This window comes from Mustela lutreola, chromosome 2 (assembly GCF_030435805.1).
Source record: "Mustela lutreola isolate mMusLut2 chromosome 2, mMusLut2.pri, whole genome shotgun sequence".
NCBI classification, from domain to species: Eukaryota; Metazoa; Chordata; class Mammalia; order Carnivora; family Mustelidae; genus Mustela; species Mustela lutreola.
Window position 1 is genome coordinate 164,220,645 of NC_081291.1, and position 13,705 is coordinate 164,234,349.

General features: G+C 44.5%; 1 protein-coding gene across 2 annotated transcripts in view; it reads left to right on the forward strand.

The window, feature by feature from the left end:
• The first annotated feature begins 3,598 nt into the window (after window positions 1-3,598).
• Window positions 3,599-13,705, forward strand: part of DRD3 (dopamine receptor D3) — a 32,340-nt gene continuing 22,233 nt past the window's right edge. For both annotated transcript variants that reach the window (XM_059164076.1, XM_059164077.1), the window contains exons 1-2: window positions 3,599-3,868; window positions 13,452-13,564. In XM_059164076.1, coding sequence (XP_059020059.1) covers window positions 3,599-3,868; window positions 13,452-13,564 — 383 coding nt within the window. The remainder of the gene's footprint in view (window positions 3,869-13,451; window positions 13,565-13,705) is intronic.

Here is a 13,705-nt window from a genome sequence, read left to right on the forward strand (position 1 = left end):
TCCCTAACAGAAACCAGTTTGATATCTGGTAATATATTTATCAGAGGGAAAGAGAAAGGAAAAATCCCAACCCAGCTCTGTGTTACATAAGCAATACTGGTTTAAAGGGAAAAAAAAAAAAGAGAGAGAGAGAGAGAGATTGAGAGAGAGAGAGAGAGATGAAAGAAAGCTCTAAGGAGGGAGAGAGTTGAAACAATTAGCTGAGAGGCGGGGAGTAATCCAGGCTCTCACTCACTTGCTGCTTCCATCTCCCACATCAACTCATTAGGAACTGCCTGGACAACCAAGGCTACACCCACCTGCTACTACACAGGACCTAAGACCAGAGATGGTACATGCAAAAACAATAATAAATCAGAAATCCATGCAATTATGATTCCAACATCAGGCTCCCAATTGATTTTCAGAGTTGAGGGTTTCCTTTCGTTTAATTAGCCATTGACACTCAGCTGCACTATTTTTAAGTAGCTGTCAAACATCAACAGGGTAAAAAGTCCAAGGTGGTAACAAATATCCCAAGGTTTTGTGTTTCCATCTTACCTGTCAGGTGAGATCAGGCTAAGACATCAGTAGCTAACTACAGATCCCATGGAAGACTGATTTCTGGCTACTGTTTTCCCAACTGGTCCAGCTGCGGGAGGAAAGGTGTTTTGGGTCTGAGCTTGGCCTTAAAGGTAGAAATATCCGTCAACAATCAGAAAGCATTGTATTTTTCAAAAAGCTCTTGGCAGCAGCTTTCCTATCTCCAGGGTAGCAGCTGCCCTTTCCAAATAATGAGAAAATTATAATTATTATCAGAAACTATTATTATGTTTTAAAATTTATTGAGTACAAACAGTGTGCCAAGATAAAGAACAATTTTCTTTTAAAATAATTCTCTGAATTCATTCCAAGTCGGCCCCTTACAATCATTTGTTCATTTTCACACTTACACATTCCAGGATGAAACATTTCAAAATGAGACACAAAATGACAATCATGATTAGGCCAATTCCCTCATTGACGGGGAGCTGCAGATACCAGGATTGAGAGCAAAGCCTGGCCACCAAGCCAACCTCTACCTCTGCCTGGAGCAAGTGTTCCCATGGAGGTGCATATACTCCATTTCTAAGCATTTTAGTTATAACCCACAAAGCAGTGAATAAGACGTTTAATACTCCTGCCTTGAAAAATATACCTCTGTAACCATCTGGAAGGCCAGGTTTAAATTTAGGATTCCTGGTCCCTAAGAGTTCAAAACAAAATGTGAGAGGGCAGGAGAAGCTGCTTTCCAACCCAAATCCTGCTCCAGGGACTCCATCCTCTTTTCTCCCCACTTCATGCCGTACCCAAGCTTCTCATCTGAGCTCCCCTAAAGAGCCACCCCTTGAGCTCAGGGGTCCTAAATATCCACGACACAGCCTACACTCGGGTTGACAGATCCAGAATGGGGCTTTGGAAACAGGCTCCATGCAGTTTGGTCAGAGAATTCTGTGATCTTGGTGCCCAGAATGTGGTTTAGAATGAGAGAGTGAACTCTTGTTGGATGTGTTCCTTGGCATTGTGGGAGAGCATGACCTCATCCCATAGGGAGGATATGACAGAGGCGGTCTGAAGTGGGACCGTCTAAAGCACAGATCCCACGGCAGGTGTCCCTCTTCCAGCACACAAGGCTTTAATGCACAGTCATTTCCATATTTTTCTACAAGACACGGTGATTTTTGTCACATTTCCCCCTCCCACCCCTACTTCTTCCTGGATACACAAAAACCTGGCTATGAGAGCCCAGAGTCCCTTCTTCAGGACTGGCCCCAAGAGGCTGGTGTCACAGGGGCAGCTGAGGGGCTCCGATGCCTTTCCCACCCTAAGCCCAAAGTCCCCACAGTTCGAGGATTCATTCTTCCCAATGGGATGGTGACACGAGAGTTGTTACAGCTTGCAGATGCCAAAGGAGAGTTTTGGAAGAATCAGAGGCCTGCTTGCTAGTTCTGCCACTAATAAGCTTTATGACTTAAGGCATGTTACTAATCTCTTTGGGTCTTATTTCCCTATTTGAAAAGTGAGGGCTCAGAAGTTGAAAATTTATGCTTATGGGCCATTGGCCCGTAGATGTAAGATTTTGTGGGTGGGGGTGAGAAGGGACTTCATAGAGTTTAAAAATTTTTTTAATTGGCAACCAGTCTTTCAAAATTAGGAGTTTTCAAACAAAACTCCACACATGAATTTTTCCTTAAGTATAAAAACCACTACATTGTCTCTATACTGCATTACTCTTGAGTTCTTCTCCCACAAGCCGCCATCCCACACCCACCATGCCTTAAGCAAGATGCAAGACAGAGATGAGAAACTAAAGGAAGAGACAGAGGGAGGCAGGAGGAAAGGCAGATGGGGCAACAGAAGAGGGTGGAGAGAAAACAAGGAAAGGGGGATGGGAAGCTAACAGAAACTGTCCAGTATGAGAAAAAGAGCTCACACTTACATGGCTTTCTAGGTATCATCACTTTCAATGCTTTACATATTTAATAGCTCAATTAGCCCTCACAAAGACCCTATGGTGAATTCCATTGTTTCCTCCACTTTGCAGAGGAGGAAAATGAAGCTCAGAGAGGAGAGGTGCAGTAACATGCCCAAGGTCCAGCAGTTGGAAGTGGCAGAGCTGGGAATCTGATCCTGCAACAGCTCTACATCTCATTCAGGGTCCAAGCACAGCTCTTTCAGTGCCCTGCACAGCCTCTTGATCTCACACCCTTCCACTCTGTATCTGCCTCACTGGGCTCCAGCCCCTCTGGACTGCCTGCTGCCTTCCACACAGCACCTTGTCCTGCCTTTGTATCTGCTATCCCTTCTGCTTGGACCACTCTTCCTGCAGATATCTCCAGCGTTGTCTTCCTCGTCTCCTCCAGGTTTGACTCAGGTGCCGCCTTCTTCACAAGGGCTTCCTGATTATCCTGGTTAAAAATTGCCCTCAGATGGGGCACCTGGGTGGCTCAGTGGGTTAAAGCCTCTCTACCTTCGGCTCAGGTCATGATCCCAGGATCCTGGGATTGAGCCCCGCATCCGGCTCTTTGCTCAGCAAGGAACCTGCTTCCCTTCCACTCTCTGTGCCTGCCTTTCTGCCTGCCTGTGATCTCTGTCTGTCAAATAAATAAATAAAATTTTAAAAAGAAAAAAAAAAGCTTGAAACTTAGGAAAAGTTTTAAAAAAAAATTGCCCTCAGATAGCCTATGCACACACACGTAATCCTCACCGTCTCCTCACCTCCTCTTCTGATTCATCATTCTCCAAAATGCATCTCATGATCGAACGTATTACATCCTTTATTTAACTCATTCCTTACTGTATTCTCCTCCATACTGCATCCTTTATCTTACTTCTTACTGTATTCTCCTCCCCCAGTGGGCCCCAACATGAGGGCAGGAATATCTTCCCTTTTGTTCATTGTTGTATTTCCAGTGCTTAGAAGAGTACCAAGCATAAAGGAAGTGCTCAATAAATATTTGCTGAAGCAATCCATAAACATGTACCCAAGCGGCCAAGCTCCAAGGGGTCCAGTTTTGCCCACATTGTTTTCTGTCTTCTTCCAGGAAACCCACAGGGGTCGCTATTCTCCCTCTGGGCTATGGCGCCTCTGAGCCAGTTGAGCAGCCAGATCAACTCCACCTGTGGGGCAGAGAACTCCACAGGGGCCAGCCGGGCCCGCCCGCACACCTACTACGCACTCTCCTACTGCGCACTGATCCTGGCCATCATCTTCGGCAACGGTCTGGTGTGTGTGGCAGTGTTGAAGGAACGGGCTTTGCAGACCACCACCAACTACCTGGTGGTGAGCTTGGCCGTGGCTGACCTGCTGGTGGCCACCTTGGTGATGCCCTGGGTGGTGTACCTGGAGGTGAGTGAGCCCCACCTGCGGGCTGCCTGTGTGACCATCCTTGTCTTTGTCTTCCCTGCGTTCCTGGCCTCTGGACTCAAAATGTTCCCTGCCATGATCCTGAGACTAGGAAGGAAGGAGAGGTCCCGTCACTCTCCCTTTATCCCATTATCCGACATGGCATGCCCACATCAGAATGAAGGAGCCAGGAATGATTGTGCTCCTGGGTCTCCAGCAACCAGGTGACTGGACTTGAGTAATGTAACACATCCTAAAAATGCATTAGGTTTAATCGCTGTGCCAGTCATGTCTCAAAGATGTCGGGGGGGTGGGGGGGGGGGTTGAGGGAGGCAGTCTGTGGGCAGCTTCATCAGTGTTTTAATGTATACAGTGGGGTAGGGGTGTGCTGGAAGGATGCAGGACAACAGTGAGGGGGGAGGGAGATGAAGAAGGAATAATAGAAAAAACAAAAAAAATGTAAAGACTAAGTGGAAAAGATAAAAAACAGTCTGCAAATAGATCAGACTTCTTTTGATAGTTTAGTTACCCTTGCACTCAGTTCTTTCCTCCTGGGTACCAGCTCTCTACAGACTCTGCTACCAAACAGACCAAACCTTCACATTTATATTTTTGATGCCTCCATTAATAGTACAGAGCCCTCGCCAGTCAGATAATGCAGCAGACCCTGGAGAATTCTTCTGGAGAGAAACATTTCTTAAATTTGAAAGTATTTTCATTTGAGAGTGCAAAACAGAGTCAGGAGGTGATCAAGACAAAACATCCATTTGCTAACAAAGGAATCAGGGTGCCTACACCTGTTCAAGAAACAGATAGTCTTACCAGGAAAACATGCAATTACTAAAGAGCTTTTTAAAAACACTTTAATGTACCATTAATATGTCTCCCCTGCACTGTGTATCATGTATCATTTTAAAGAGGTATCCAGTGAAGGATCAAAATGATGCTATGATTAAGAGAAATTAAAATTCATCAAATTAATATCTCAGTTAATATTAATAGTGAAGGTGACAGTTAATTAAGTATGACATATCACAGGAGAGCAAAAATCTCAAACACAGACTGCCTAGGCTGGTATCCCTATTAAAGAATGACTGGGAACTAAAATTAGACTTATGATCTCAAAGGGGAAACATAAAGGAAAGAAACCAAGAAAAAAGAAAAGGAAAGCAAAAGCAGAAAAACATCTAGGCTGATTGGGATAGATGTAAAGGCTAAGGGAAGAGTTGGAGGGGAAAAAACCAAACGTTAATTTTTCCCAATTAAGATAATCCTGATGGCAAAAAATCTTGTAATTATCTTGACTTTTCCATCAACCCAAACTGACTGAGACAACCTTGAAGTCAGAAGCTATGTCTTTGTTCTTTTTTTTCTCCCCTGTAGTCCAAACACACTACCTGGCACATAATATGTGCTAAATAAATATTTGCTGTATGAATGATTAAATGACTCTTTTCTATAATGTATGCATTAGATGGGCGATTCCTGCTTACACCGTCTGCAGCCATATCTATTGTTTCAATGAGCTGTTTTTTTTTTTTTACATTCAATAATAATGAGACTGAAAAGAAATTAGACACATGTGATATTTCTGCTCAAGAGTAGGCAGATTTAAAGTGCTACCAACCAGAATGGATTAGTTAATGATTCATAACATCACCATACCATACCTCAAAGTATTTCTGTCCACCCCTATACAATACAAGGATTCTTAGGTCTTTCAGAAGCCTGCATGTCAGAAAGAAGGACCTTCACTCTAATAAATATATTAAATTAATTGCCTCTGAAATAAAGCCAGTCTTCAGGTATCTATAACAAAGCCCCCCAAGATCCCTATTCAACTATCTCTTTGGGGTTGCTTCCAGGACTCTGGATAGGCCATTTTGGAAAATCTCTGTAGATACTGGTGTAGTATATTGACATTGTGATTTTTCCATGCTAGACACACATGGCATCCCTTGTCAGCCACACCTGCCAAAATTGATGATGTCCCCCTTCTGCTGAGCATAGAAGAGCAACCGACCCCACAGAGAACCAGCATGAATCTTGCCAAAGGCTTACTGGACTCTCTGCAGGTTGGATCTATGATCTCTCCCCTTGGCTCCCTCTCATAAAAATCAGTGCACATTCTATCCAACAGGTTATTTGGTGCAAGTTTTCAGCAATCAAGAGCATGGTCAAACACGTCTGCAATCATATAAAGAAGATCAGTGGAGAGCCACTGGGAAATGGGCTTTGGACCTCTTTTTGGTCTTCCCTACTTGCTTTAAAGCTCTTGTCAATGCAACTTAATATTTCAGTACCACTTTCACCAACAGTCCTCTAAGGGTCTCTCTCAATAAAAGAACATGACTTAAAGCAGCCATAATTAACAGGCAATCAGTTAAGATATTAGAAGGTTCTATTCCAAAGGACCAGGTCTCCCTAACCCAACACAGTATATAATTTTCTTCATCTTAAATACCTGCCTGATTTCTGTGAACCTCAGAAGCAGACAGGGTATCTCAATGAGAGAAAAGAGTACCTTGGGCCCTTAAAAGGACTGTGAATATATAAGTCCATGCATCTCAGAGAAGAGCAAAGCATTAATCATACTAACTTGTCCTAATTGTGGTCCAGTTTGAGTAACTGGTCTAGTAATTACATGATTATACCTAAGGGCTCCCTTGGAAAGAGAAAAGGATGCAGTGTTGACCACAGTACAGAGACTGCTGTAGGCTTGAGGACAAGCACAAAATGTTTGTCCAAGAGGACAGCACAGAAATGAGAGGAACACAATGTAGTGGCCAAATTAGCTGCCAAATTCACAGCTTCCTGTGCTTTGATTTGAATACATCTATCTTCTTTGAAGGAAATATTGGCTCATACTGGCCGGATTCCTTCCTTTGAAGGAAAATGGCCTAATTTTGCCAGGCACCAGTGTGTATGCTGTAAATATTGGAAAACCTTACTCACTGTGGCTTAAACAAAGAGGAGTTACTTTTCTCACACGACAAGAATTCTGGAGGAAGGGGATTTTTGGTGTCAATTTAGCTGCCCCATGGTGTCGTCAAGGACCAATCTCTTTCACCCTTGACAAGCTGGCTTACCTCCTCGTGCTGCCCAAAGGATGGCCGCCATGGCCCTCAGCATCATGGCCATGTTCAAGAATAGGATAGGTGGGGACAGCAGGGAAAGAAAGAAAGAGAGGGAAAGAGAAAGCCCTTTCCCTGGAATGCCTCAAAGTTTCTCCTAAGGGACTTCACTTAAATTTAATTAACCAAAACTGGATCATAAGGGAAGGATACATGGGAGGAGAGAAAAGAAAGTGAAAATGTGGGTTTTATTTAAAAAGAGGATGTGGTATGAGGAAGAATTACTGTGAGATGGGCAAACAAAATGTCACAGAGCACTGTGTTTCTAGAATTCACTGGGATGAATGTCATTCCTGCACAGGGTTATGCTATGAGAAAGACTCAGAACTGGAAGTCAGAAGACCTGGAAGCAAAGGAATAAAATGGAGGTGACAAGTATACTTTTCTTTCTCATGGGCTTGATGTCAGGCTCAACTGTCATCAGTGAGAAAGTACTTTGATAACTAAAAGGTGTGAACTATAAATATCTCAGTTAAGACACTTTTAGTAGTAAGTAAAAGAAAACGGAGTTCCAATTGACTTAAGCAACAAACAGAATGCATTTTGCTTTCACACCAAGAACTTTAAAAGTCCCGTGGTAGGGTGGGCTGCAGGCACAGTTGGAACCAGCCTCCAGTTCCATTTCTCCACAATTCTCTCAGCTCTCTTCTAGGAATTGGCCTTACCCATGGCATAGTCTAAACTATAGGCCTCACATGTGTGCACCCCACCGTTCACACCAAGATGGAAAATCTGTGTCCCAGAATTTTTACTAGAAATGTTAAGATGTACTTGATTGGACTGGCTTGTAGCACATGATTTTCTCTGAACTAATCACTGGATGAAAGAGTTGTTTTAGCAGAGATAATATGTTCCTTCCATGGTGCACACCAAAGACTTGCTCCGGAATTTCACAGTTTCACAGTGGACTCCAAGGACTATTGGAACAAAGGCAGGGGATGGCAGCACAGACACAACACAGTGGCTTTCATGGTACCATCCCCATCATTAAAGGCACTCAGGAGCCTGGCTTGGGCTGGGTGACCAGCAGGGGCTAGTCATTGACCTTCTTCAGTTTTCTTTGTCCTAGGGCCTAGCTGCAAGTTTAGGATAGAAATCATGCAGGTGATCTCAGAGTAGGTTCTATTTCAGTGGGCTCAGTTCTGGCCGTCTCTTTAATTCAGTTTGCAGCACTTGCTCAAAAACTCTTTTCTGTGCCACAACAAATAGTTCTATCTCTGATTCCCTCTCATGTTTTTAATTTCCTGCTTTAGAAGCTGCAGTCTGTGTGGAGCTCTCTCTCCAAGCACAAACATCCCATTTTGTTCCACTCGGTTAGGCATCCTTTGTGATATTTAATGCACTTATATCAGGGCAGAAAGGCAACGTAAGCAGCCAGAGGAACCTTTAGAATACTAAACTCAGACTACTTGGGTCCCAGTGTGGACAGGAAAAAAAAAGACGTGAGAACTGAGTAATATACACCACGCAAAAAAGAGCAGGGGGTAAGTGTTGAGGCAGGAAATCAAGGTCGGATAGTGACTACAGGAAAGAGCAACACTATTTTTGGGGAGAGGAAACTTTGACCCTTGTAATGACATTGTAAAAATAAGGGAGAGTCTGCATTTTCAATGGGTTCTTCCATGACTCTTACACATCTAAACTTTGAGCAGTTCTGAGCTAAATCTTTATTACGGAGAACTGCTTGTTCAAAATACAAACTACTGGGTCTACCCCAGGTCCACCAAACCAGCATTTCCAGGGATGGCCCTGGAAGTCTATGGTAATCATACCAGCGCTCCTCCCCCACTCCTATTTTAGGTAATTCATGCAAGCAGCTGGCCACCTGCTACAAATGAACATTTCACAGCCACTAATCTGTAAACTGTCCCCCATTTCACAGATGAGGAAATTGGGATTCAGGTCATTGGATCCCCTATCTCGCCTCACCACAATCCCTCTGCACCCCAGAAAGATTCCAAATGTGGCGAACAAAAATGGAATGAAGAGGTTAGAGAAGTAATTCCGTTTTTGCGCCTTGGACATCTCCCCACACAACTAAAAATCCCATCCCTTAGAGCAGGAATTCTTAATCAGGGGAGTCCATCAACTTGGATGTACATAAAATTACTTCTTTATTTTCACTACACTGAAATTGAGCATTTTCTTCAAATATGAAGGTAGGCATCAACCCACAGCAGAAGAAATCCTTACTGTCCCCAAGAGAAATCACAGATATTTCTATTTTCAAATCACGTTACAGTTGTCGTACACACCTTGAAATACCATTTACACTCCCAAGTACTTAGAAGTTATAGGAATTTTGGACCTGTCGCTAGGCTTTGTTATTTAGTGCATTATTAAAGAAGCACATATATTAAAATACTTGGGTAACTATATTTCCATATAATTGGTATTCCTTGTGATCTAATGTATTTTACTATATACACTTACAAATATTCTTCTGAGAAGGGAACCACGAGAACAAAGGGATCCGTGGGACACAGAATGGGCAAGGACCCCTGCTTTTAGGGATGAGGATTTCTGAAGACAATGTCATGCCCCCACTTCCACCCCCAAATCCCCAGACCCGGGTTTCCCCAACCTCCCAGGCAGTAGAAGAATCACTGGAGGGACTTATTATTCTGAGTGGGGCCTGAGAATCATTTTGTTTAAATAGAGCCTCAGGTGATTTGGGAAATGCTGCCTTATAATCAGTAAATTTGGGAAATGCTGCCTTAGGCTGTGTCTGTTGGAAATCAATAGCCAACTTCGGTACCTGAAGACACTTTCTTGCTTACTTCCACCTTCTGCATTGCCAAAGGGAATTAGTTATATTCATTAGCAAGTGAGAGTAACACCACCTGGCTGTGCAGAATCCTGTAGTGAGTTATTCGTTAGAATTTAGGAGAAAGGTAGAATCATGTCTCTAAAGAGGCTTAAATCCATCAGATTTTGTTTTTGCTTTTTTTTTTCGCCTTAATTTCAAAACTCGCTTTCCCTTTTATGTTCCCCCCACACTTTGTCCTTACCTCACCATCAGCACTTTTCCCAATGTATCATAGTTATTTTCTTGGTTTGTCTCTCCTGGGCCCTCAGTTCACCCACACCCACTCATTTGTTTGTCCCCCTTACGTGCTCACACTATATGCTGAAGCCCTGGGGTTCAAAAACAGGTTTCATTTATCTCAGTATACTCCCCCAGGCAAAGTACCAGGCCCTCAATAAATATGGGCTGTGTGGTAGGACGGGCCAGTGCCAGCTCTCATCCCTCCTACGATGGTAGGATTGAGTGGACCTGTGTGCTTCCCAGCAGGGGCACAGCAAGATACTGACGTGGATGGAGTAATTGTTAAGATTAAGGGTTTGAAATTCCAGCTTCTTTTGCCAGCTACGCGTCCTTGCGCAAATCACACAACCATTCTCAGTCTCCATTTCTGTACGGATAAATTAGAAACACTATTTCCCTCATCAGGTTGCTGTGAGAACATTGTAAGAGTTACTTAGGTGTGGTCATGGCCCTTCGCAGCTCTACTGATTGCTTACTCTTATTTACTTGATGTGGAGGACGCCAGTAAAAAAATAAATAAATAAAGTAAAATCAGTATTTCCACTGCACATCGACCAATTAAAGACTTATTTTAAGGAGTAAGACCCAGGGAAGCCTAAGTGACAGCACCTTAGTGGGAATTACTTCAATCCACTGGTCAGCGTGGGTTTTTGTTTTTGTTTTTGTTTTTTTGACACTTAGCTGAGATCAAGGAGAATGGGGATTTTGAAGGCAGAATTAGAGACAGGAGAAGAGGCCAGCCAGAATGGGTGTGGGGTGGGACGCACAAGAGAAGTCAGAGCACAGCTTGAAGGGCTTTGGCCATGAGGGGCTTAAAAAGCAAGGGAGCAAAAAACCTGCCCAGTGTGTGCTTTCACTAGACCCCAAGGCCAGCAGCCACCCCTGTCTTTTGCACTATTTTTGGAACCCTGTGAGAGAGGTGATCGAAAAGAGGGTGCCCGTTTCCGAGAAGGGAGGTGATGCTGTTTGTTACACAAAAATCCTTGATGAGCATATGGTTTTCTCCCTTCCCCTTGTGTTAGCCCAACTCCCATCCTTTTCCAGCACCTGGTCCCTCCTGACCTGACGCTCCCCTAGAACAGGGTAGGTTGTGACCTGCATTCCTGTGCACTGCCTGCGTCTGCTGGCTGTTTCCACCCCGGGTGGGGTTCCGACCCTCTCCCAGTTTTTGCCCCTTTCTCTACCATGAAAACAGTAGCCATCTCTCATAGGATGATAAGCACCAATAGAAGTCATGTGCATCAAGTGCTTCGCAGAACATCAAGACTTAGTAAGCATCCAATAAATGTTAACTATCAGTATTAATACAGATTTTGTCAGAGACCATTCACTCTTCCAGAATATATTTGCATGGTAGGTCCTGCTCTAGGAGCCGGGGATGTGGCAGCAAACAAGTCAAAGTCTCCGCTCCCACAGAATTAACTAACAGTCATTTACTTTCCTATCAGATAAATGTATAATTTGTCCCCAAAAAGCTTTATGAGCCCATATAGTAAAAAACAAATTCAGTTTTCAGTATCTAAAGTTTCAAAGCTATAGAAATTCCTGAAATAGGTCACGTGGGCCAGTGACCCACATAAGGTAAGTTCTCAATAAACATTAGATTGTTTATTGAGAATGTTAGGCCCTCATGATGATCTCTGGTTATTTTATTTAAGAATGCCTTGCTCCTCAGTTATCATATACATTCTTCAAGGACAGGGCCGGAAGTATATATTTTTAAAGATTTTATTTATCTATTTGAGATAGAGCAAGAGTGAGAGAGAGAGAGCGTGTGCACAAAGCAGAGGGGAAAGCAGGCTCTCCACTAAGCGAGGAGCCCAAAGTGGGGCTCGATCCCAGGACTCTGGGATCATGACTTGAGCCAAAGGCAGACACTTAACCAACTGAGCCACCCGAAGTACACCCCCCAAAACACATTTTTTTTTTTAAAGATTTTATTTATTTATTTGACACAGAGAGAGGGATCACAAGCAGACAGAGAGGCAGGCAGAGAGAGAGGGGGAAGCAGGCTTCCCGCCGAGCGGAGAGCCCGACGCGGGGCTCGATCCCAGGACCCTGAGATCACGACCCGAGCCGAAGGCAGAGGTTTAACCCACTGAGCCACCCAGGCGCCCCCCAAAACACATTTTTAAAACCTCTTAAAACACATAACAGATGCTTCCTCTATAAACAAGTATTAGGGGCTTCACAACTACTTGCTGAATGAATGAATGAATGAATGAACGAACAAATAAACACCCAGCACGCACTGGAGTTTGCTGTTGTAACTATCCTCTCTCACCTACATTTTCACCCCAGCTCACAGACACAAACAGGCATTTACAACTTTACAGAACAAAAGTGGGCTTTACCCAATTTAAGACATATATTGCATAGGAGACATATGTTAAAATGAGATTTAATGTACAAAATTCAAAGCTTCTGCAAGAAGCTTTTGCAGCATACAAGCATCCTATGGACTGAGAAAAATATCCCTCATTCTCCTGGCTCCCGTAAATCAGCTATTATGACCATACATCCCCCTTTTCATGAGTTTCTCATTCTCAGAATTCCTAAATGTGTGAGGTCAGGACTGTCCTCCCTGGTGCTGTGAGTGGACAAGAGGACCTGCGCCCCTTTCCAATGCCCTGCACCCACCTTTCCGCCCACCTCCTGGGCACTGAAGCCGGGATGTTCAAGGCGGGCATGCTGGCACAGACTGATTTCACATAGGCTCTCACAGATACCATTCCAGAATGCATCCCAGCTTTAAAACAGAAGCCAGATAGATTTTCATTTTAGAGGTAAGGTTTTGTGGAAAATGTGTCCTCAGCGTATTCTCTGGGTATAGGGGAGGCGCTCCACTGTGCAGAAGGCTTCAGAAAGGCAGACTGGGCACAGGGCACACATCTGGCTCTCACCCAGACTCTTTCACTACCTGTTGGACGTCTATGGGCCCATTGTTTAACCGCGATGAGCTTTAGTTTCCTCCTGAGGTTGAACTTGATCGATAATTCTCCAACCCTGGTGAATGGGCATGCGGGTGGGGGCGCAGGGGTGGGGAGGGACTGGAGGGGGGTTATTTAAAAATGAAAATTCATCGACTCTCGATTCAGAGATTCTGACTCAGTTGGCCTAGGGAAGCCTTCGGAAATGTGTATCGTTACTGAGCACCCCACTGTTGGCCAAACTTTGAGAAACACTGGACGAATTCCAGCTCTAATGTTCTCACATTCTGTGAATTTGTCCTTTCTTGGGTGACCATCTTGGGCTGCCCGGCACTCCCTCGGCCTCTGCCTGCCCTTGGCAACAACGGTGCCAAGCACAGGGAGGGCAGGTTGCAGGTACAGGGGAGCCTCGGGAAGGCAGCCGAGATGACTGGGTCGCGGGGGACACTGACCGACTTGTCTCTGCCGCTCAGGTGACAGGTGGAGTCTGGAACTTCAGCCGCGTTTGCTGTGATGTATTTGTCACCCTGGACGTCATGATGTGTACGGCCAGCATCCTGAACCTCTGCGCCATCAGTATCGACAGGTAGGGCTGGGATTTCCCTGTGGGCGGGTCTCGGCTGCCAGGTGGCATGGGACACTAGCCTGGGGGAGCCACTCCTGCTGTTTGGGGCATCCGGGCTTTGCGTTTGAGGGCACTGGGTTCCCTGCCAAGTGGAACTCAGCC